The sequence below is a fragment of the Oncorhynchus gorbuscha genome, unplaced genomic scaffold (genome assembly GCF_021184085.1).
Source record: "Oncorhynchus gorbuscha isolate QuinsamMale2020 ecotype Even-year unplaced genomic scaffold, OgorEven_v1.0 Un_scaffold_437, whole genome shotgun sequence".
Taxonomy (NCBI): domain Eukaryota; kingdom Metazoa; phylum Chordata; class Actinopteri; order Salmoniformes; family Salmonidae; genus Oncorhynchus; species Oncorhynchus gorbuscha.
Window position 1 is genome coordinate 705844 of NW_025745283.1, and position 23542 is coordinate 729385.

Sequence of the window (23542 nt, forward strand, 5' to 3'; positions counted from 1 at the left end):
TATTACATTGTCCTGTCCCTGGTTCCTCTAAGACACTATCCACATTCTGTTTATTACGTTGTCCCTGGTTCCTCTAAGACACTATCCAGATTCTGTTTATTACATTGTCTCTGGTTCCTCTAAGACACTATCCACATTCTGTTTATTACGTTGTCCCTGGTTCCTCTAAGACACTATGAGATCTATGTCCATGTTTCTTTATTGACAACATTTCATCATTTTAGGTCAACAGGTCGTTTCCCGTACTGAATCGTCCTGTTCCTCTCTCTAGCCTATCAGATCACACACAGACGGAACACCTCCAATAGCAACGCTGCCACTGTGGACGTGCTGAGCCCCAGTGCCCGACAGTATACAGCATCTGGACTGAAACCAGAGTCCGTCTATGTGTTCCGCCTCACCGCTCAGACGCGCAAGGGCTGGGGAGAAGCTGCAGAGGCCCTGGTGGTGACGACAGAGAAGAGAGGTAGGTACTGACCCGACTGGGAGGAAATAGTGCTGGGGAGAAGCTGCAGAGGCCCTGGTGGTGACGACAGAGAAGAGAGGTAGGTACTGACCCGACTGGGAGGAAATAGTGCTGGGGAGAAGCTGCAGAGGCCCTGGTGGTGACGACAGAGAAGAGAGGTAGGTACTGACCCGAATGGGGAGGAAATAGGGCTGGGGAGAAGCTGCAGAGGCCCTGGTGGTCACGACAGAGAAGAGAGGTAGGTACTGACCCGACTGGGAGGAAATAGTGCTGGGGAGAAGCTGCAGAGGCCCTGGTGGTGACGACAGAGAAGAGAGGTAGGTACTGACCCGAATGGGGAGGAAATAGGGCTGGGGAGAAGCTGCAGAGGCCCTGGTGGTGACGACAGAGAAGAGAGGTAGGTACTGACCCGAATGGGGAGGAAATAGTGCTGGGGAGAAGCTGCAGAGGCCCTGGTGGTCACGACAGAGAAGAGAGGTAGGTACTGACCCGAATGGGGAGGAAATAGTGCTGGGGAGAAGCTGCAGAGGCCCTGGTGGTCACGACAGAGAAGAGAGGTAGGTACTGACCCGACTGGGAGGAAATAGTGCTGGGGAGAAGCTGCAGAGGCCCTGGTGGTGACGACAGAGAAGAGAGGTAGGTACTGACCCAACTGGGGAGGAAATAGTGCTGGGGGAAATAGTGCTGGGGGGAGGCTGTAGAGGCCCTGGTGGTCACGACAGAGAAGAGAGGTAGGTACTGACCCGACTGGGAGGAAATAGTGCTGGGGAGAAGCTGCAGAGGCCCTGGTGGTCACGACAGAGAAGAGAGGTAGGTACTGACCCGAATGGGGAGGAAATAGTGCTGGGGAGAAGCTGCAGAGGCCCTGGTGGTCACGACAGAGAAGAGAGGTAGGTACTGACCCGAATGGGGAGGAAATAGTGCTGGGGAGAAGCTGCAGAGGCCCTGGTGGTCACGACAGAGAAGAGAGGTAGGTACTGACCCGACTGGGAGGAAATAGTGCTGGGGAGAAGCTGCAGAGGCCCTGGTGGTGACGACAGAGAAGAGAGGTAGGTACTGACCCAACTGGGGAGGAAATAGTGCTGGGGAGGAAATAGTGCTGGGGAGGCTGTAGAGGCCCTGGTGGTCACGACAGAGAAGAGAGGTAGGTACTGACCCGACTGGGAGGAAATAGTGCTGGGGAGAAGCTGCAGAGGCCCTGGTGGTGACGACAGAGAAGAGAGGTAGGTACTGACCCAACTGGGGAGGAAATAGTGCTGGGGGGAAATAGTGCTGGGGGGAGGCTGTAGAGGCCCTGGTGGTCACGACAGAGAAGAGAGGTAGGTACTGACCCGACTGGGAGGAAATAGTGCTGGGGAGAAGCTGCAGAGGCCCTGGTGGTGACGACAGAGAAGAGAGGTAGGTACTGACCCAACTGGGGAGGAAATAGTGCTGGGGATGAAATAAGTGCTGTTTGGAGTTTATTTATTAATTTATATTTGTATTTTCACATTTATTTATTTGCATATATTTATTAATTTATTCATTCATTGATTTACTGATTTATTACAGTCATTGCGGTTATGTATGGGAACGGTGATTGACAGTGTGTGTTTGCCCCGCCCCCTCAGCGCGGCCCCAGCCAGCCAGCCGTCCCACAGTGCCCCAGGAGGACGTGCAGGCGCGCAGCGTGATGTTGTCATGGGAACCAGGTAGCGACGGCCTGTCACCTGTCCGATACTACACGGTGCAGTACAGAGAGCTACCAGACAGTAACTGGACTGTCCACTCTGCATCGGTCAACCACGAGGCCAGCTCCTACATAGTGGACAGGTACAGTACACACCCTACCTAGTACCCTACCTAGCACCCTCACTAATGCACTACCTAGCACAATACCTAGTACCCTGTTTAGTGCAGGTCAGAGGGCAGAGAGACCTTATTCACATTTAAAGGACTGGGTTTACGTAGGGTTATGAATGTGTTATGTAGGGTTATGAATGTGTTATGTAGGGTTATGAATGTGTTATGTAGGGTTACGAATGTGTTATGTAGAGTTATGAATGTGTTTATGTAGGCAGCCTTTAAACACAGTGTTACCACACTATCTAGTATGTCTAGGATAACTCTAGGTTGAAGACAAGTGAACTGACAGGGGACATTCTCTCCTGCCAGCCTCAAGCCATTCACCTCCTACCAGTTCAGAGTGAAAGCCACCAACGACATCGGGGACAGTGAGTACAGCCAGGAGAGTGAGGCTGTCACCACACTGCAGGACGATAAGGACATCATGGAAATGAGACTGACTGACTCCGTAGCCCTGCAAACTCGCTTTCCCAAAACATTTTCAAATCTTGTAAATATTTTGAGAGTTTGTTTCAGTCTGCCTGTAGTGCCAGATGGACAGGGTTTTGAGAGTTTGTTTAAGTCTGCCCGTAGTGCCAGATGGACAGGGTTTATTTATTTGGGTTATATTTATTAATTTAGTGCCAGATGGACAGGGTTTTGAGAGTTTGTTTCAGTCTGCCTGTAGTGCCAGATGGACAGGGTTTTGAGAGTTTGTTTCAGTCTGCCTGTAGTGCCAGATGGACAGGGTTTTGAGAGTTTGTTTCAGTCTGCCCGTAGTGCCAGATGGACAGGGTTTTGAGAGTTTGTTTCAGTCTGCCCGTAGTGCCAGATGGACAGGGTTTTGAGAGTTTGTTTCAGTCTGCCCGTAGTGCCAGATGGACAGGGTTTTGAGAGTTTGTTTAAGTCTGCCTGGGTGCCAGATGGACAGGGTTTTGAGAGTTTGTTTAAGTCTGCCCGTAGTGCCAGATGGACAGGGTTTTGAGACAGTGCCAGATGGACAGGGTTTTGAGACAGTCTGCCTGTGGTGCTAGATGGACAGGGTTTTGAGAGTTTGTTTCAGTCTGATGTCAGTGGATGGACCAGGTAGTGCCAGATGGACAGGGTTTTGAGAGTTTGTTTAAGTCTGCCCGTAGTGCCAGATGGACAGGGTTTTGAGAGTTTGTTTAAGTCTGCCCGTAGTGCCAGATGGACAGGGTTTTGAGAGTTTGTTTAAGTCTGCCCGTAGTGCCAGATGGACAGGGTTTTGAGAGTTTGTTTAAGTCTGCCCACAGATGGACAGGGTTTTGAGAGTTTGTTTAAGTCTGCCCGTAGTGCCAGATGGACAGGGTTTTGAGAGTTTGTTTAAGTCTGCCCGTAGTGCCAGATGGACAGGGTTTTGAGAGTTTGTTTAAGTCTGCCCGTAGTGCCAGATGGACAGGGTTTTGAGAGTTTGTTTAAGTCTGCCATAGTGCCAGATGGACAGGGTTTTGAGAGTTTGTTTAAGTCTGCCCTAGTGCCAGATGGACAGGGTTTTGAGAGTTTGTTTCAGTCTGCCCGTAGTGCCAGATGGACAGGGTTTTGAGAGTTTGTTTAAGTCTGCCTGTAGTGCCAGATGGACAGGGTTTTGAGAGTTTGTTTAAGTCACAATAGTGCCAGATGGACAGGGTTTTGAGAGTTTGTTTCAGTAGTGCCAGATGGACAGGGTTTTGAGAGTTTGTTTCAGTCTGCCCGTAGTGCCAGATGGACAGGGTTTTGAGAGTTTGTTTAAGTCTGCCCTAGTGCCAGATGGACAGGGTTTTGAGAGTTTGAAGTCTGCCTGTGGTGCCAGATGGACAGGGTTTTGAGAGTTTGTTTAAGTCTGCCCGTTGCCAGATGGACAGGGTTTTGAGAGTTTGTTTAAGTCTGCCCGTAGTGTTCATGTTTGTTTCAGTCTTATGCCAGATGGACAGGGTTTTGAATTTGTTTATCTGCCCGTAGTGCCAGATGGACAGGGTTTTGAGAGTTTGTTTAAGTCTGCCCGTAGTGCCAGATGGACAGGGTTTTATTTGTTTAAGTCTGCCCGTAGTGCCAGATGGACAGGGTTTTGAGAGTTTGTTTAAGTCTGCCCGTAGTGCCAGATGACAGGGTTTTGAGAGTTTGTTTAAGTCTGCCCGTAGTGCCAGATGGACAGGGTTTTGAGAGTTTGTTTAAGTCTGCCCGTAGTGCCAGATGGACAGGGTTTTGAGAGTTTGTTTAAGTCTGCCCGTAGTGCCAGATGGACAGGGTTTTGAGAGTTTGTTTCAGTCTGCCCAGATGGACAGGGTTTTGAGAGTTTGTTTCAGTCTGCCCAGTGCCAGATGGACCAGTCTGCCCTAGTGCCAGATGGACAGGGTTTTGAGAAAGTGAACAGATGTTTTGGGACAGTCTGCCCGTAGTGCCAGATGGACAGGGTTTTGAGAGTTTGTTTAAGTCTGCCCGTAGTGCCAGATGGACAGGGTTTTGAGAGTTTGTTTAAGTCTGCCCGTAGTGCCAGATGGACAGGGTTTTGAGAGTTTGTTTAAGTCTGCCCGTAGTGCCAGATGGACAGGGTTTTGAGAGTTTGTTTCAGTCTGCCTGTGGTGCTAGATGGACAGGGTTTTGAGAGTTTGTTTCAGTCTGCCTGTAGTGCCAGATGGACAGGGTTTTGAGAGTTTGTTTAAGTCTGCCTGTAGTGCCAGATGGACAGGGTTTTGAGAGTTTGTTTAAGTCTGCCTGTAGTGCCAGATGGACAGGGTTTTGAGAGTTTGTTTCAGTCTGCCTGTAGTGCCAGATGGACAGGGTTTTGAGAGTTTGTTTAAGTCTGCCCGTAGTGCCAGATGGACAGGGTTTTGAGAGTTTGTTTAAGTCTGCCCGTAGTGCCAGATGGACAGGGTTTTGAGAGTTTGTTTAAGTCTGCCCGTAGTGCCAGATGGACAGGGTTTTGAGAGTTTGTTTAAGTCTGCCCGTAGTGCCAGATGGACAGGGTTTTGAGAGTTTGTTTAAGTCTGCCCGTAGTGCCAGATGGACAGGGTTTTGAGAGTTTGTTTCAGTCTGCCTGTAGTGCCAGATGGACAGGGTTTTGAGAGTTTGTTTCAGTCTGCCCGTAGTGCCAGATGGACAGGGTTTTGAGAGTTTGTTTAAGTCTGCCCGTAGTGCCAGATGGACAGGGTTTTGAGAGTTTGTTTCAGTCTGCCTGTGGTGCCAGATGGACAGGGTTTTGAGAGTTTGTTTAAGTCTGCCCGTAGTGCCAGATGGACAGGGTTTTGAGAGTTTGTTTAAGTCTGCCCGTAGTGCCAGATGGACAGGGTTTTGAGAGTTTGTTTCAGTCTGCCTGTAGTGCCAGATGGACAGGGTTTTGAGAGTTTGTTTAAGTCTGCCCGTAGTGCCAGATGGACAGGGTTTTGAGAGTTTGTTTCAGTCTGCCTGTAGTGCCAGATGGACAGGGTTTTGAGAGTTTGTTTAAGTCTGCCCGTAGTGCCAGATGGACAGGGTTTTGAGAGTTTGTTTAAGTCTGCCCGTAGTGCCAGATGGACAGGGTTTTGAGAGTTTGTTTAAGTCTGCCCGTAGTGCCAGATGGACAGGGTTTTGAGAGTTTGTTTAAGTCTGCCCGTAGTGCCAGATGGACAGGGTTTTGAGAGTTTGTTTAAGTCTGCCCGTAGTGCCAGATGGACAGGGTTTTGAGAGTTTGTTTCAGTCTGCCTGTAGTGCCAGATGGACAGGGTTTTGAGAGTTTGAGTCTGCCCGTAGTGCCAGATGGACAGGGTTTTGAGAGTTTGTTTAAGTCTGCCCGTAGTGCCAGATGGACAGGGTTTTGAGAGTTTGTTTAAGTCTGCCCGTAGTGCCAGATGGACAGGGTTTTGAGAGTTTGTTTAAGTCTGCCCGTAGTGCCAGATGGACAGGGTTTTGAGAGTTTGTTTAAGTCTGCCCGTAGTGCCAGATGGACAGGGTTTTGAGAGTTTGTTTAAGTCTGCCCGTAGTGCCAGATGGACAGGGTTTTGAGAGTTTGTTTAAGTCTGCCCGTAGTGCCAGATGGACAGGGTTTTGAGAGTTTGTTTAAGTCTGCCCGTAGTGCCAGATGGACAGGGTTTTGAGAGTTTGTTTCAGTCTGCCCGTAGTGCCAGATGGACAGGGTTTTGAGAGTTTGTTTCAGTCTGCCCGTAGTGCCAGATGGACAGGGTTTTGAGAGTTTGTTTAAGTCTGCCCGTAGTGCCAGATGGACAGGGTTTTGAGAGTTTGTTTCAGTCTGCCCGTAGTGCCAGATGGACAGGGTTTTGAGAGTTTGTTTCAGTCTGCCTGTGGTGCTAGATGGACAGGGTTTTGAGAGTTTGTTTCAGTCTGCCCGTAGTGCCAGATGGACAGGGTTTTGAGAGTTTGTTTAAGTCTGCCTGTAGTGCCAGATGGACAGGGTTTTGAGAGTTTGTTTCAGTCTGCCTGTAGTGCCAGATGGACAGGGTTTTGAGAGTTTGTTTCAGTCTGCCTGTAGTGCCAGATAGTTTTTCAAATGAGGAACTATTTTGTTGGTTTCAATGAGCCAAGCTGTCAACTATTTGATCCCAGGTTCATGTTGATTCAATGCTGTTTTTGCTGTGTTATCCTCATGAGACCTGTGTCTAGTCACTGCACTGTACTGGGAGACAGACAGTCCTCCTCACTAGGCAGCCATTTCTGTCTCTCTGATTACTGTCTCTCATTGCTGTCTCTCTCTCTCTCTCTCTCTCTCTCTCTCTCTCTCTCTCTCTCTCTCTCTCTCTCTCTCTCTCTCTCTCTCTCTCTCTCTCTCTCTCTCTCTCTCTCTCTCTCTCTCTCTCTCTCTCCTCTCTCCCTCTCCCTCTCCCTCTCTCTCTCTCTCTCTCTCTCTCTCTCTCTCTCTCTCTCTCTCTCTCTCTCTCTCTCTCTCTCTCTCTCTCTCCTCTCTCTCTCTCTGTCTCTCTCTCTCTCTCTCTCTCTCTCTCTCTCTCTCTCTCTCTCTCTCTCTCTCTCTCTCTATCTCTCTCTATCTCTCTCTCTCTCCTCCCTCTCTCTCTCTCTCTCTCTCTCTCTCTCTCTCTCTCTCTCTCTCTCTCTCTCTCTCTCTCTCTCTCTCTCTCTCTCTCTCTCTCCTCTCTCTCTCCCTCTCTCTCTCTCTCTCTCTCTCTCTCTCTCTCTCTCTCTCTCTCTCTCTCTCTCTCTCTCTCTCTCTCTCTCTCTCTCTCTCTCTCTCTCTCTCTCTCTCTCTCTCTCTCTCTCTCTCTCTCTCTCTCTCTCTCTCTCTGTGTGTGTGTGTGTGTGTGTGTGTGTGTGTGTGTGTGTGTGTGTGTGTGTGTGTGTGTGTGTGTGTGTGTGTGTGTGTGTGTGTGTGTGTGTGTGTGTGTGTGTGTGCGTGTGTGCGTGTGTGTGTGTGTTTATTTATACAGTCCACCAGTTCAACGATACCCCTATATCTGTCTCCACACAGCCCCAGACAAAGCTCCCACAATCCTCTCTGTTACACCCCACACCACCACGTCGGTGCTGGTCCGATGGGAGGTAAGTGGTACATTTGTAAAGTGCAGTTTTCTCTCTTCTAGATAGTCTGGGTTTACTGTAAAACACTTTGTTGGTGTAGGACCGTGGATATAAAAAGGTCTTTATGAATAAATGTGATGGATCCCCCTTCCAGCCGCCTGCTGAGAAGCTGATAAACGGGGTGCTGCTGGGGTTCAGGGTACGATACCGGGAGTTACAAAACGACCGCCTCCGTAGCTTCACCATACGAACCATCAACAGCCCCGCCTCCAACTGGGCGGAGCTCACTGGTGAGTTGACCTCTGACCTCTGTTTGTTTCCTTAAACTTTTCCTCAGCTCAGCCGTTGGGTGACTGTGGGTCTCTGTTCACACGTTACCATGAAGACATAACATCAGTCTGCTCCCTCTTTCTCCTCCTCTCTCTCTCTCCTCCCTCTCTCTCTCCTCCCTCTCTCTCTCCTCCCTCTCTCTCCTCCCTCCCTCTCTCTCCCTCTCTCTCTCTCCTCTCTCTCTCTCTCTCTCTCTCTCTCTCTCTCTCTCTCCTCCCCCTCTCTCTGCCTCTTTATGGTGGCTGCCCTGACTCCCTGTGTTCTGTCCTCCCTCACCCCTCATCCCACCCTGGTCCGTCACCCTCTAGCCCCCTACAGTGTGAGGAACCTGAGCGAGTCCTCGCTCACCCAGTACGAGCTTGATAGTAAGTCCACTGTATCACAGGAGGCTGGTGGGGAGGAGGGGCTCGTGGTAATGACTGGAGCAGAATTAGTGGAATGGTATAAAGTACATCAGACACATGTTTCTACTCGCTCCGTTCTGGCCCTTATGATGAGCCGTCCTCCCCTCAGCAGCCTCCTCTGTCTCTCTCTCTCTGTCTGCCTGACAATCATCTGTGTGTTTTCCAGCATCCCACATCTCTGCTCTTCCTCATTTGTCTTAATATTTAACCATCCTGTCATGGTGTTGTTTTACCTCTTCCTCATCAGGTTGTGTCCTGACCTTTGACCTCTTCACTTTATCTCTCTGCGTTTCCTTCAGCTCATATAGTTGTATGAGCAGTGGCACTGCTGTCGGATGGTCCTCCCAGGCCGGATAACTCCTTTCTGTGTTTCTCCCCCCACAGACTTGAGTAAACACAAGCGTTATGAGATCCGCCTAAGTGTGTACAACGCCGTGGGAGAGGGACCTACCAGCACGCCACAGGAAGTGTTTGTAGGAGAGGCAGGTAAGAAGCGATGATGAGATCAACGTTATTGTCCTTAGTGGTTCCACTGTTCTGGAAAACGAACCCAAGCACAGCTCAACTATTTAAAGGTATTTGCCATATCAATTGGACCTGGTCTGACCAATATCACTATCACTATTGAATGTTTACCCCTCCACTCCACTCCAGTTCCAACAGCCCCGCCCCAATCTGTGACCATCCAATCATCAACAGCCACCCAGCTGGATGTCACATGGAGCCCGCCTCCTCTTGACTCTCAGAATGGAGACATACAGGGGTACAAGGTGAGGATCACAATCTGGGCAATCACTTAACCTGAACCACTTCTAACATGTGGGTCTGTAGTATAGAATACTGTAGTATAGCATACTGTAGAGCATGTGGGTCTGTAGTATAGCATACTGTAGTATACCATACTGTAGTGTACTGTGGAACATGTGGGTCTGTAGTATACCAAACTGAAGTATAACATACTGTAGTATACCATACTGAAGAACATGTGGGTCTGTAGTATAGCATACTATAGTATACCATACTGTAGAACATGTGGGTCTGTAGTATACCATACTGTAATATACCAAACTGTAGTATACCATACTGTAGAACATGTGGGTCTGTAGTATACCATACTGTAGTATACCATACTGTAGAACATGTGGGTTTGTAGTATACCATACTGTAATATACCAAACTGTAGTATACCATACTGTAGTATACCATACTGTAATATACCAAACTGTAGTATACCATACTGTAGTATACCATACTGTAATATACCAAACTGTAGTATACCATACTGTAGTATGCCATACTGTAATATACCAAACTGTAGTATACCATACTGTAGTATACCATACTGTAGAACATGTGGGTCTGTAGTATACCATACTGTAGTATACCATACTGTAGAACATGTGGGTTTGTAGTATACCATACTGTAATATACCAAACTGTAGTATACCATACTGTAGAACATGTGGGTCTGTAGTATACCATACTGTAGGACACCATACTGTAGGACACCATACTGTAGGACACCATACTGTAGTATACCATACTGTAGGACACCATACTGTAGGACACCATACTGTAGTATACCATACTGTAGAACATGTGGGTTTGTAGTATACCATACTGTAATATACCAAACTGTAGTATACCATACTGTAGAACATGTGGGTCTGTAGTATACCATACTGTAGTATACCATACTGTAGGACACCATACTGTAGGACACCATACTGTAGAACATGTGGGTCTGTAGTATACCATACTGTAGGACACCATACTGTAGGACACCATACTGTAGGACACCATACTGTAGAACATGTGGGTCTGTAGTATACCATACTGTAGGACACCATACTGTAGGACACCATACTGTAGGACACCATACTGTAGAACATGTGGGTCTGTAGTATACCATACTGTAGGACACCATACTGTAGGACACCATACTGTAGGACACCATACTGTAGTATACCATACTGTAGTATACCATACTGTAGGACACCATACTGTAGGACACCATTCTGTAGGACACCATACTGTAGGACACCATTCTGTAGGACACCATACTGTAGGACACCATTCTGTAGGACACCATACTGTAGGACACCATACTGTAGGACAGTGTTTGTCAAACCTCTCCAAGACCAAGCTGGTTCCACTTGATCTGTTCCAGGACTGGTACATCTGATCCAACCGGTCAATCACAACACACACACACACACACACACACACACACACACACACACACACACACACACACACACACACACACACACACACACACACACACACACACACACACACACACACACACACACACACACACACACACAACATGCTAAGCCATAGATGAAGTTAGTGAAACAACTGATAGAATGTGAAAATAACCTCTGACCCTTCATCATGTATATAGCTCTATCTGAATATAACCTCTGACCCTTCATCATGTATATAGCTCTATCTGAATATAACCTCTGACCCTTCATCATGTATATAGCTCTATCTGAATATAACCTCTGACCCTTCATCATGTATATAGCTCTATCTGAATATAACCTCTGACCCTTCATCATGTATATAGCTCTATCTGAATATAACCTCTGACCCTTCATCATGTATATAGCTCTATCTGAATATAACCTCTGACCCTTCCTCATGTATTCTAGATCTACTTCTGGGAGTTCCAGCTGCAGAATGAGACAGAGAGACTGCGTACCATGTTCCTCCCAGATCTCGGGGTCAAGATTAAGAACCTGACTGGCTATACCACATACATGATCAGTGTAGCAGCCTTCAACGCAGCAGGGGACGGACCCCGGAGTCCCCCGACCAGGGGCCGAACACAACAGGCTGGTAAGGGCCACGCACACACACACACATGCACACTGACACACACATGCACACACACACACACACACACACACACACACACACACACACACACACACACACACACACACACACACACACACACACACACACACACACACACACACACACACACACACACACAGCAGGCCGGTAAAGGACACACTAACACACACACACACACATGCACACTGACACACACACACACACAGACACGCCACCTATAGTATATGTGGTATCCTTCAATTGCCCACCAGAGGGCGGTCTCAACAAGCAGTTGAGCTCTAAGCCAAAGCGACTGGGTTAGAGCCAGTCAATAGGACAGTACAGAGTTACAGTCAGAGTAGGAAGCTGACCAACAGCACTGCATCACATCTACTACTGTATCTGTGCTACCCACCACCATTAGGCTCCCTCTTCTTCTGTCCCTTTCTATCTCCCTCTCTCCCACTCACTGTTCCAATGTTCTCAAGTGCCAGTTTGAAGGATAAGCTCAGGACTCTGTTCCCTGCCACAGTAGTGCACTGCATGAGAAACAGATGAGAGCTTTCAGCTCTGACTCAGTGGTTCTCAGTAGTACTACACTACACACGGTGTAACTATCTGTACCTTAACTGTGCTACTCCTGTCTGTCTGTCTGTCTGTCTGTCTGTCTGTCTGTCTGTCTGTCTGTCTGTCTGTCTGTCTGTCTGTCTGTCTGTCTGTCTGTCTGTCTGTCTGTCTGTCTGTCTGTCTGTCTGTCTGTCTGTCTGTCTGTCTGTCTGTCTGTCTGTCTGTCTGTCTGTCTGTCTGTCTGTCTGTCTGTCTGTCTGTCTGTCTGTCTGTCTGTCTGTCTGTCTGTCTGTCTGTCTGTCCTCTAGTCAGTTCAGTTTGAAGGATATTCTCAGGACCCTGTGCCCTCTCTGTCCTCTAGTCAGTTCAGTTTGAAGGATATTCTCAGGACCCTGTGCCCTCTCTGTCCTCTAGTCAGTTCAGTTTGAAGGATATTCTCAGGACCCTGTACCCTCTCTGTCCTCTAGTCAGTTCAGTTTGAAGGATATTCTCAGGACCCTGTGCCCTCTCTGTCCTCTAGTCAGTTCAGTTTGAAGGATATTCTCAGGACCCTGTGCCCTCTCTGTCCTCATGTCCCAGTTCAGTTTGAAGGATATTCTCAGGACCCTGTACCCTCTCTGTCCTCTAGTCAGTTCAGTTTGAAGGATATTCTCAGGACCCTGTGCCCACTCTGTCCTCTAGTCAGTTCAGTTTGAAGGATATTCTCAGGACACTGTGCCCTCTCTGTCCTCTAGTCAGTTCAGTTTGAAGGATATTCTCAGGACCCTGTGCCCTCTCTGTCCTCTAGTCAGTTCAGTTTGAAGGATATTCTCAGGACCCTGTGCCCTCTCTGTCCTCTAGTCAGTTCAGTTTGAAGGATATTCTCAGGACCCTGTGCCCTCTCTGTCCTCTAGTCAGTTCAGTTTGAAGGATATTCTCAGGGCCCTGTACCCTCTCTGTCCTCTAGTCAGTTCAGTTTGAAGGATATTCTCAGGACCCTGTACCCTCTCTGTCCTCTAGTCAGTTCAGTTTGAAGGATATTCTCAGGGCCCTGTGCCCTCTCTGTCCTCTAGTCAGTTCAGTTTGAAGGATATTCTCAGGACCCTGTGCCCTCTCTGTCCTCTAGTCAGTTCAGTTTGAAGGATATTCTCAGGACCCTGTACCCTCTCTGTCCTCTAGTCAGTTCAGTTTGAAGGATATTCTCAGGACCCTGTGCCCTCTCTGTCCTCTAGTCAGTTCAGTTTGAAGGATATTCTCAGGACTCTGTGCCCTCTCTGTCCTCTAGTCAGTTCAGTTTGAAGGATATTCTCAGGACCCTGTGCCCTCTCTGTCCTCATGTCAGTTCAGTTTGAAGGATATTCTCAGGACCCTGTGCCCTCTCTGTCCTCTAGTCAGTTCAGTTTGAAGGATATTCTCAGGACCCTGTGCCCTCTCTGTCCTCTAGTCAGTTCAGTTTGAAGGATATTCTCAGGACCCTGTACCCTCTCTGTCCTCTAGTCAGTTCAGTTTGAAGGATATTCTCAGGACCCTGTGCCCTCTCTGTCCCTCTAGCCCTCTCTGTCCTCTCAGTTCAGTTTGAAGGATATTCTCAGGACCCTGTGCCCTCTCTGTCCTCATGTCCCAGTTCAGTTTGAAGGGTATTCTCAGGACCCTGTACCCTCTCTGTCCTCATGTCCCAGTTCAGTTTGAAGGATATTCTCAGGACTCTGTGCCCTCTCTGTCCTCATGTCCCAGTTCAGTTTGAAGGATATTCTCAGGACTCTGTGCCCTCTCTGTCCTCTAGTCAGTTCAGTTTGAAGGATATTCTCAGGACCCTGTGCCCTCTCTGTCCTCTAGTCAGTTCAGTTTGAAGGATATTCTCAGGACCCTGTACCCTCTCTATCCTCTAGTCAGTTCAGTTTGAAGGATATTCTCAGGACCCTGTGCCCTCTCTGTCCTCTAGTCAGTTCAGTTTGAAGGATATTCTCAGGACCCTGTGCCCTCTCTGTCCTCATGTCCCAGTTCAGTTTGAAGGGTATTCTCAGGACCCTGTGCCCTCTCTGTCCTCATGTCCCAGTTCAGTTTGAAGGATATTCTCAGGACCCTGTACCCTCTCTGTCCTCTAGTCAGTTCAGTTTGAAGGATATTCTCAGGACCCTGTGCCCTCTCTGTCCTCTAGTCAGTTCAGTTTGAAGGATATTCTCAGGGCCCTGTGCCCTCTCTGTCCTCATGTCCCAGTTCAGTTTGAAGGATATTCTCAGGACCCTGTGCCCTCTCTGTCCTCGTGTCCCAGTTCAGTTTGAAGGGTATTCTCAGGACCCTGTGCCCTCTCTGTCCTCATGTCCCAGTTCAGTTTGAAGGGTATTCTCAGGACCCTGTGCCCTCTCTGTCCTCTAGTCAGTTCAGTTTGAAGGATATTCTCAGGACCCTGTGCCCTCTCTGTCCTCTAGTCAGTTCAGTTTGAAGGATATTCTCAGGGCCCTGTACCCTCTCTGTCCTCTAGTCAGTTCAGTTTGAAGGATATTCTCAGGACCCTGTACCCTCTCTGTCCTCTAGTCAGTTCAGTTTGAAGGATATTCTCAGGACCCTGTGCCCTCTCTGTCCTCTAGTCAGTTCAGTTTGAAGGATATTCTCAGGACCCTGTGCCCTCTCTGTCCTCTAGTCAGTTCAGTTTGAAGGATATTCTCAGGACCCTGTACCCTCTCTGTCCTCTAGTCAGTTCAGTTTGAAGGATATTCTCAGGACCCTGTGCCCTCTCTGTCCTCTAGTCAGTTCAGTTTGAAGGATATTCTCAGGACCCTGTGCCCTCTCTGTCCTCTAGTCAGTTCAGTTTGAAGGATATTCTCAGGACCCTGTACCCTCTCTGTCCTCTAGTCAGTTCAGTTTGAAGGGTATTCTCAGGACCCTGTGCCCTCTCTGTCCTCTAGTCAGTTCAGTTTGAAGGATATTCTCAGGGCCCTGTACCCTCTCTGTCCTCTAGTCAGTTCAGTTTGAAGGATATTCTCAGGGCCCTGTACCCTCTCTGTCCTCTAGTCAGTTCAGTTTGAAGGATATTCTCAGGGCCCTGTACCCTCTCTGTCCTCTAGTCAGTTCAGTTTGAAGGATATTCTCAGGACCCTGTGCCCTCTCTGTCCTCTAGTCAGTTCAGTTTGAAGGATATTCTCAGGGCCCTGTACCCTCTCTGTCCTCTAGTCAGTTCAGTTTGAAGGATATTCTCAGGACCCTGTGTCCTCATGTCCCAGTTCAGTTTGAAGGATATTCTCAGGACCCTGTGCCCTCTCTGTCCTCTAGTCAGTTCAGTTTGAAGGATATTCTCAGGACCCTGTACCCTCTCTGTCCTCTAGTCAGTTCAGTTTGAAGGATATTCTCAGGACCCTGTGCCCTCTCTGTCCTCTAGTCAGTTCAGTTTGAAGGATATTCTCAGGACCCTGTACCCTCTCTGTCCTCTAGTCAGTTCAGTTTGAAGGATATTCTCAGGACCCTGTGCCCTCTCTGTCCTCATGTCCCAGTTCAGTTTGAAGGGTATTCTCAGGACCCTGTGCCCTCTCTGTCCTCAAGTCAGTTCAGTTTGAAGGATATTCTCAGGACCCTGTACCCTCTCTGTCCTCTAGTCAGTTCAGTTTGAAGGGTATTCTCAGGACCCTGTACCCTCTCTGTCCTCTAGTCAGTTCAGTTTGAAGGATATTCTCAGGACCCTGTGCCCTCTCTGTCCTCTAGTCAGTTCAGTTTGAAGGATATTCTCAGGACCCTGTACCCTCTCTGTCCTCTAGTCAGTTCAGTTTGAAGGATATTCTCAGGACCCTGTGCCCTCTCTGTCCTCTAGTCAGTTCAGTTTGAAGGATATTATCAGGACCCTGTGTCCTCATGTCCCAGTTCAGTTTGAAGGATATTCTCAGGACCCTGTGCCCTCTCTGTCCTCTAGTCAGTTCAGTTTGAAGGATATTATCAGGACCCTGTGTCCTCATGTCCCAGTTCAGTTTGAAGGATATTCTCAGGACCCTGTGCCCTCTCTGTCCTCTAGTCAGTTCAGTTTGAAGGATATTCTCAGGACCCTGTGCCCTCTCTGTCCTCTAGTCAGTTCAGTTTGAAGGATATTCTCAGGACCCTGTGCCCTCTCTGTCCTCTAGTCAGTTCAGTTTGAAGGATATTCTCAGGACCCTGTGCCCTCTCTGTCCTCTAGTCAGTTCAGTTTGAAGGATATTCTCAGGACTCTGTACCCTCTCTGTCCTCTAGTCAGTTCAGTTTGAAGGATATTCTCAGGACCCTGTGCCCTCTCTGTCCTCATGTCCCAGTTCAGTTTGAAGGATATTCTCAGGACCCTGTGCCCTCTCTGTCCTCATGTCCCAGTTCAGTTTGAAGGATATTCTCAGGACCCTGTGCCCTCTCTGTCCTCATGTCCCAGTTCAGTTTGAAGGATATTCTCAGGACCCTGTGCCCTCTCTGTCCTCTAGTCAGTTCAGTTTGAAGGATATTCTCAGGACTCTGTACCCTCTCTGTCCTCTAGTCAGTTCAGTTTGAAGGATATTCTCAGGGCCCTGTGCCCTCTCTGTCCTCATGTCCCAGTTCAGTTTGAAGGATATTCTCAGGACCCTGTGCCCTCTCTGTCCTCTAGTCAGTTCAGTTTGAAGGATATTCTCAGGGCCCTGTGCCCTCTCTGTCCTCATGTCCCAGTTCAGTTTGAAGGATATTCTCAGGACCCTGTGCCCTCTCTGTCCTCTAGTCAGTTCAGTTTGAAGGATATTCTCAGGACCCTGTGCCCTCTCTGTCCTCATGTCCCAGTTCAGTTTGAAGGATATTCTCAGGACCCTGTACCCTCTCTGTCCTCTAGTCAGTTCAGTTTGAAGGATATTCTCAGGGCCCTGTGCCCTCTCTGTCCTCATGTCCCAGTTCAGTTTGAAGGATATTCTCAGGACCCTGTACCCTCTCTGTCCTCTAGTCAGTTCAGTTTGAAGGATATTCTCAGGACCCTGTGCCCTCTCTGTCCTCATGTCCCAGTTCAGTTTGAAGGATATTCTCAGGACCCTGTACCCTCTCTGTCCTCTAGTCAGTTCAGTTTGAAGGATATTCTCAGGACCCTGTGCCCTCTCTGTCCTCATGTCCCAGTTCAGTTTGTAGTTTGAAGGATATTCTCAGGACCCTGTACCCTCTCTGTCCTCTAGTCAGTTCAGTTTGAAGGATATTCTCAGGACCCTGTGCCCCCTCTCTGTCCTCTAGTCAGTTCAGTTTGAAGGATATTCTCAGGACTCTGTGCCCTCTCTGTCCTCATGTCCCAGTTCAGTTTGAAGGATATTCTCAGGACCCTGTACCCTCTCTGTCCTCTAGTCAGTTCAGTTTGAAGGATATTCTCAGGACCCTGTACCCTCTCTGTCCTCTAGTCAGTTCAGTTTGAAGGATATTCTCAGGACCCTGTGCCCTCTCTGTCCTCTAGTCAGTTCAGTTTGAAGGATATTCTCAGGACCCTGTGCCCTCTCTGTCCTCATGTCCCAGTTCAGTTTGAAGGATATTCTCAGGACCCTGTACCCTCTCTGTCCTCTAGTCAGTTCAGTTTGAAGGATATTCTCAGGACCCTGTGCCCTCTCTGTCCTCTAGTCAGTTCAGTTTGAAGGATATTCTCAGGACCCTGTACCCTCTCTGTCCTCTAGTCAGTTCAGTTTGAAGGATATTCTCAGGACCCTGTGCCCTCTCTGTCCTCTAGTCAGTTCAGTTTGAAGGATATTCTCAGGACCCTGTGCCCTCTCTGTCCTCTAGTCAGTCAGTTTGAAGGATATTTCAGGTGTACCCTCTCTGTCCTCTAGAAGTTTGAAGGATATTCTCAGGACCCTGTGCCCTCTCTGTCCTCATGTCCCAGTTCAGTTTGAAGGATATTCTCAGGACCCTGTACCCTCTCTGTCCTCTAGTCAGTTCAGTTTGAAGGATATTCTCAGGACCCTGTGCCCTCTCTGTCCTCATGTCCCAGTTCAGTTTGAAGGATATTCTCAGGACCCTGTACCCTCTCTGTCCTCTAGTCAGTTCAGTTTGAAGGATATTCTCAGGACCCTGTGCCCTCTCTGTCCTCATGTCCCAGTTCAGTTTGAAGGATATTCTCAGGACCCTGTACCCTCTCTGTCCTCTAGTCAGTTCAGTTTGAAGGATATTCTCAGGGCCCTGTACCCTCTCTGTCCTCTAGTCAGTTCAGTTTGAAGGATATTCTCAGGACCCTGTGCCCTCTCTGTCCTCATGTCAGTTCAGTTTGAAGGATATTCTCAGGACCCTGTGCCCTCTCTGTCCTCTAGTCAGTTCAGTTTGAAGGATATTCTCAGGACACTGTGCCCTCTCTGTCCTCTAGTCAGTTCAGTTTGAAGGATATTCTCAGGACCCTGTGCCCTCTCTGTCCTCTAGTCAGTTCAGTTTGAAGGATATTCTCAGGACACTGTGCCCTCTCTGTCCTCTAGTCAGTTCAGTTTGAAGGATATTCTCAGGACCCTGTGCCCACTCCAGTCACAATATCTTACTACAGGAGAAACGGATGAGAGCTGTCAGCTTGAGTCACTGGTATTCAGCACCAGGGACACGTACTGCACACTACAGATTGTGTAACCGTCGATGTTGTCCCCTTGCCTTACAGTAAATAGGACATATATGCGACAGGTTTGGACCCAGGATATGGGAACTAACAGTCAGGGGGGTGGTTTGAGTCTTATTGATAAGGATTTGACAGCTACTACTAACGTTTTCATGGGGAAATCACAGAGGTGGAATGGAAGCCCGATGACACTATAGAGGAAGAGGAGGAGGAGGATGGTACTGTATAGGGTTGAATATTTTCCCAGTAGTTTTCTCCGGGGTTACCCGGTATTTCCCGCCAAAACCGGACCTTTATTCAAAAGCATATGAAGAATACTCTGTCTGGATTTGATAAAACAATAAAAAGCCAATAGATGTAGCTGGCTATGTGGTCTCTTGGGTAAATACATGAAACTAGCTCCATTAGGCTAATCTTTTTGAGTGTGAACTGTGTTACTGTACTGTATTGTATTATACTGTGTTACAGTATTGTATTGTATTATACTGTATTACTGTATTGTATTGTATTATACTGTGTTACTGTATTGTATTGTATTATACTGTATTACTGTACTGTATTGTATTATACTGTGTTACTGTATTGTATTGTATTATACTGTATTACTGTATTGTATTGTATTATACTGTATTACTGTACTGTATTGTATTATACTGTGTTACTGTACTGTATTGTATTATACTGTATTACTGTACTGTATTGTATTATACTGTATTACTGTACTGCATTGTATTATACTGTATTACTGTACTGCATTGTATTATACTGTGTTACTGTATTGTATTGTATTATAACTACTACAATAATAACTACTACAGCCTACCGCTATCGCATGTTCACTCTTCTTTCAGACTACCAGTGAGTTCTACTGGCTGCTCTTCTATCAGACTACCAGTGAGTTCTACTGGCTGCTCTTCTTTCAGACTACCAGTGAGTTCTACTGGCTGCTCTTCTTTCAGACTACCAGTGAGTTCTACTGGCTGCTCTTCTTTCAGACCACGAGTGAGTTCTACTGGCTGTTCTTCTTTCAGACCACCAGTGAGTTCTACTGGCTGCTCTTCTTTCAGACTACCAGTACGTTCTACTGGCTGTTCTTCTTTCAGACTACCAGTGAGTTCTACTGGCTGTTCTTCTTTGAGACTACCAGTGAGTTCTACGGGCTGTTCTTCTTTCAGACTACCAGTGAGTTCTACTGGCTGTTCTTCTATCAGACTACCAGTGAGTTCTACTGGCTGTTCTTCTTTCAGACTACCAGTGAGTTCTACTGGCTGTTCTTCTTTCAGAATACCAGTGAGTTCTACTGGCTGTTCTTCTTTCAGACTACCAGTGAGTTCTACTGGCTGTTCTTCTTTCAGACTACCAGTGAGTTCTACTGGCTGTTCTTCTTTCAGACTACCAGTGAGTTCTACTGGCTGATCTTCTTTCAGACTACCAGTGAGTTCTACTGGCTATTCTTCTTTCAGACTACCAGTGAGTTCTACTGGCTGTTCTTCTTTCAGACTACCAGTGAGTTCTACTGGCTGCTCTTCTTTCAGACTACCAGTGTTTCAGACTACCAGTGAGTTCTACTGGCTGTTCTTCTTTCAGACTACCATTGAGTTCTACTGGCTGTTCTTCTTTCAGACTACCAGTGAGTTCTACTGGCTGTTCTTCTATCAGACTACCAGTGAGTTCTACTGGCTGGTCTTCTTTCAGACTACCAGTGAGTTCTACTGGCTGTTCTTCTTTCAGACTACCAGTGAGTTATACTGGCTGTTCTTCTTTCAGACTACCAGGGAGTTCTACTGGCTGTTCTTCTTTCAGACTACCAGTGAGTTCTACTGGCTGTTCTTCTTTGAGACTGCCAGTGAGTTCTACTGGCTGTTCTTCTTTCAGACTACCAGTGAGTTCTACTGGCTGCTCTTCTTTCAGCCTACCAGTGAGTTCTACTGGCTGTTCTTCTATTAGACTACCAGTGAGTTCTACTGGCTGTTCTTCTTTCAGACTACCAGTGAGTTCTACTGGCTGTTCTTCTTTCAGCCTACCAGTGAGTTCTACTGGCTGGTCTTCTTTTAGACTACCAGTGAGTTCTACTGGCTGTTCTTCTTTCAGACTACCAGTGAGTTCTACTGGCTGTTCTTCTTTCAGACTACCAGTGAGTTCTACTGGCTGTTCTTCTTTCAGACTACCAGTGAGTTCTACTGGCTGTTCTTCTTTGAGACTACCAGTGAGTTCTACTGGCTGCTCTTCTTTCAGACTACCAGTGAGTTCTGCTGGCTGTTCTTCTATCAGACTACCAGTGAGTTCTACTGGCTGTTCTTCTTTCAGACTACCAGTGAGTTCTACTGGCTGCTCTTCTTTCAGACTACCAGTGAGTTCTACTGGCTGTTCTTCTATCAGACTACCAGTGAGTTCTACTGGCTGTTCTTCTTTCAGACTACCAGTGAGTTCTACTGGCTGTTCTTCTTTCAGACTACCAGTGAGTTCTACTGGCTGCTCTTCTTTCAGACTACCAGTGAGTTCTACTGGCTGTTCTTCTTTGAGACTACCAGTGAGTTCTACTGGCTGCTCTTCTTTCAGACTACCAGTGAGTTCTACTGGCTGGTCTTCTTTCAGACTACCAGTGAGTTTTGCGTCCCTCTTATTTTAGTCTGTTGGTTTAAGAAATGCTACAAAATGATGTCCAGCAAGCTAGTCTAGTTTTTCCTGCATGGGACTCCAAGAGCTACAGTAAGAAGCGTTTTTTAATCTAGAACAGGATTCTGTATTTTAGATGCTGAATGGAATTGGTTGAGAGTGAAAGACAGTGAGAGTGTGCTCTCTCGTACACTGATCTAAAGCAACTATATAGGAGGGTTTTAAAACTGCAGCTGCAAAAAAAAAATTACATCTTTACAATTGAAAAATCATCTGAGCCCTGAAAGCCAGATGGAGATGATAAGACACGGTCATTATATTACTGTCGGCTCTGCTGCAGCAAATGTAGACCTGTCTGCCACAAGAACAAAACGTTACCGTGAGATGAGAGGTCTACGTCCTGACATGGGCTGTCGTTCCCCACCCTGAGCGTTGATGAGTCATCCTGCCAGAGAGAAGGCCGTGGAGAATCCAGATGTAGACAGCGCATATCATTAAACAGTTCCAGGTCCATTTCACGTCATGATGTTCACATCAATTATTTATTATAATTGACTGGTTTCTCGCAGTTATTTATCCTGGGAAAATGGAGTGGTTTTGGGGCAGTAAAATAGAGAGAACTGCATTGTTGGTAAAGGGCTTGTCAGTCAGCATTCCACCGGTAAAGTAACACCTGATGTCTTCGGAGCACGTGACAAAAAACATTTGATTTGATTTTAACCCTCGGTAAATCTCAGTTGCAGTGTCCTCGCCATTCAACCCCGGTACTGTAGAGTGATGGGGACACATGTGGAATGGGTTGTTCTGACCCACGTCCTGCCACACTACTGACACACACAAAGAGGCCTGTGTTCAGTCAGTCACCCCCCTGCAGACAAACACACTAAAACCTCCTCTGTGGGTTCTAGAGGGGAATCAGTTTACAGAATGAATTCCTCTGGTGTTTCCCGCAGCCAAGCTGGTCACCCGGCCTCTTGAAGGACTGTGACATTGCAGAGAGAGGCAGAGGGGATGAAGTACTGAGGAGACCACAGAATATTCTGGCTCCCGCTCCTCTCTGCTCTGCAGGGCTCTGGAGCTAAAACAGAAAGACCACAGAATACTCTGTCTCCTCGCTCCTCTCTGCTCTGCAGGGTAACTGGGAGAGGAGCCAACCCAAGCCTTGGCAATTTAATGCAGAATTCTCACATGACTTCCTGAAGGTCAGGGGATGAATGGATGATTGTATCTGTCCCAGTCCCCAAGAATAATACTAGTATTGCTTCAGTATGATGACTTTGATGAATGAAGCAGACTGCCAGGATATGGACTAAACTCAATCACATAGTGGCTTTCCAGATAAGGCTTTCAGTAGTGTGTTTGATTTGTACAACAGCATATCCCGGATGGAGGGAGTTGTCATGTGACCTATGACCTGGTGCGCCAGCCTAGGTGTCCTTCCCTAACCATGGCTCTCTCTCCCCCCTCTCTCCTCCCTCTCCCTCCTTCCCTCTCCTCCCTCTCCCTCCTTCCCTCTCCTCCCTCTCTCTCCGCCCTCTCTCCTTCCCTCTCCTCCCTCTTTCTCCCCCTCTCTCCTTCCCTCTCCTCTCCCTCTCCTCTCTCTCTCCCCCCTCTCTCCTTCCCTCTCCTCTCCCTCTCCTCTCCCTCTCCCTCCCCTCTCTCCCCCTCTCTCCTTCCCTCTCCTCCCTCTCCTCTCCCTCTCTCCCTCTCCCTCTCCCTCTCCTCCCTCTCTCTCCTTCCCTCTCCTCTCCCTCTCCTCTCTCTGTCCCCCTCTCTCCTCCCTCTCCCTCCTTCCCTAACCATGGCTCTATATTTTCCCCCTCTCTCCTCCCTCTCCCTCTCCCCCTCCCTCCCCCTCCTCCTCCTCTCCAGCCCCCAGCAGACCCAGCTTCCTCCACTTCAGTGAGCTGACCACCACGTCAGTCAACATGTCGTGGGGAGAGCCAGGCCAGGCCAACGGCATCATCGAGGGCTACCGCCTGGTCTACGAGCCCTGCACACCTGTTGATGGTGAGACACACACACACGCGTGTTGAGAGTGAGAAAAAACACACACACACACACATGAACACACGCACACACACACAGTCTTATGGATGGTGAGACACACACACAGTGTTGATAGTAAGAAAACACACACACACATGAACTTATGCACACACACACATACACACACACATGCACGCAAACATGCACACACAGACAAACAGACACACACACACTCACACTCACACACCCATGGACGGTGAGAACCTCTGGAGCCTGGAAGGCTGGAAGGCTGTTAGTTACTTTGTTAGGCCTTTAAACTACCCAGATAGCTAGATAGTTTACTATCAGTCCGTGGGATGATTTACAGTCATAGGCTAGCATCACCGCCGCCATGGTCTTAGATTGGTGTCCTAATCAGTTACAGCTGGGTAGTTCTAGGCCGGCCCTGGGGCCACATGGAGGCAGCTTGTTTACAACCTCCTCTCTCTCCTGTTGAGAGAAAACCCAGCTAAT

The 23542-nt window shown here is 48.0% G+C and overlaps 1 protein-coding gene across 1 annotated transcript in view; it reads left to right on the forward strand.

Annotated features, from left to right (window-relative positions):
- The window catches only part of LOC124018216 (protein sidekick-2-like), a 158325-nt gene that overhangs the window by 108092 nt on the left and 26691 nt on the right, over nt 1-23542 (forward strand). The window contains 10 exon segments of the mRNA XM_046333476.1: nt 272-466; nt 2077-2278; nt 2621-2724; nt 7704-7774; nt 7908-8043; nt 8392-8448; nt 8872-8973; nt 9142-9257; nt 11151-11337; nt 22913-23050. Of these exon segments, the coding sequence (XP_046189432.1) occupies nt 272-466; nt 2077-2278; nt 2621-2724; nt 7704-7774; nt 7908-8043; nt 8392-8448; nt 8872-8973; nt 9142-9257; nt 11151-11337; nt 22913-23050 (1308 nt within the window).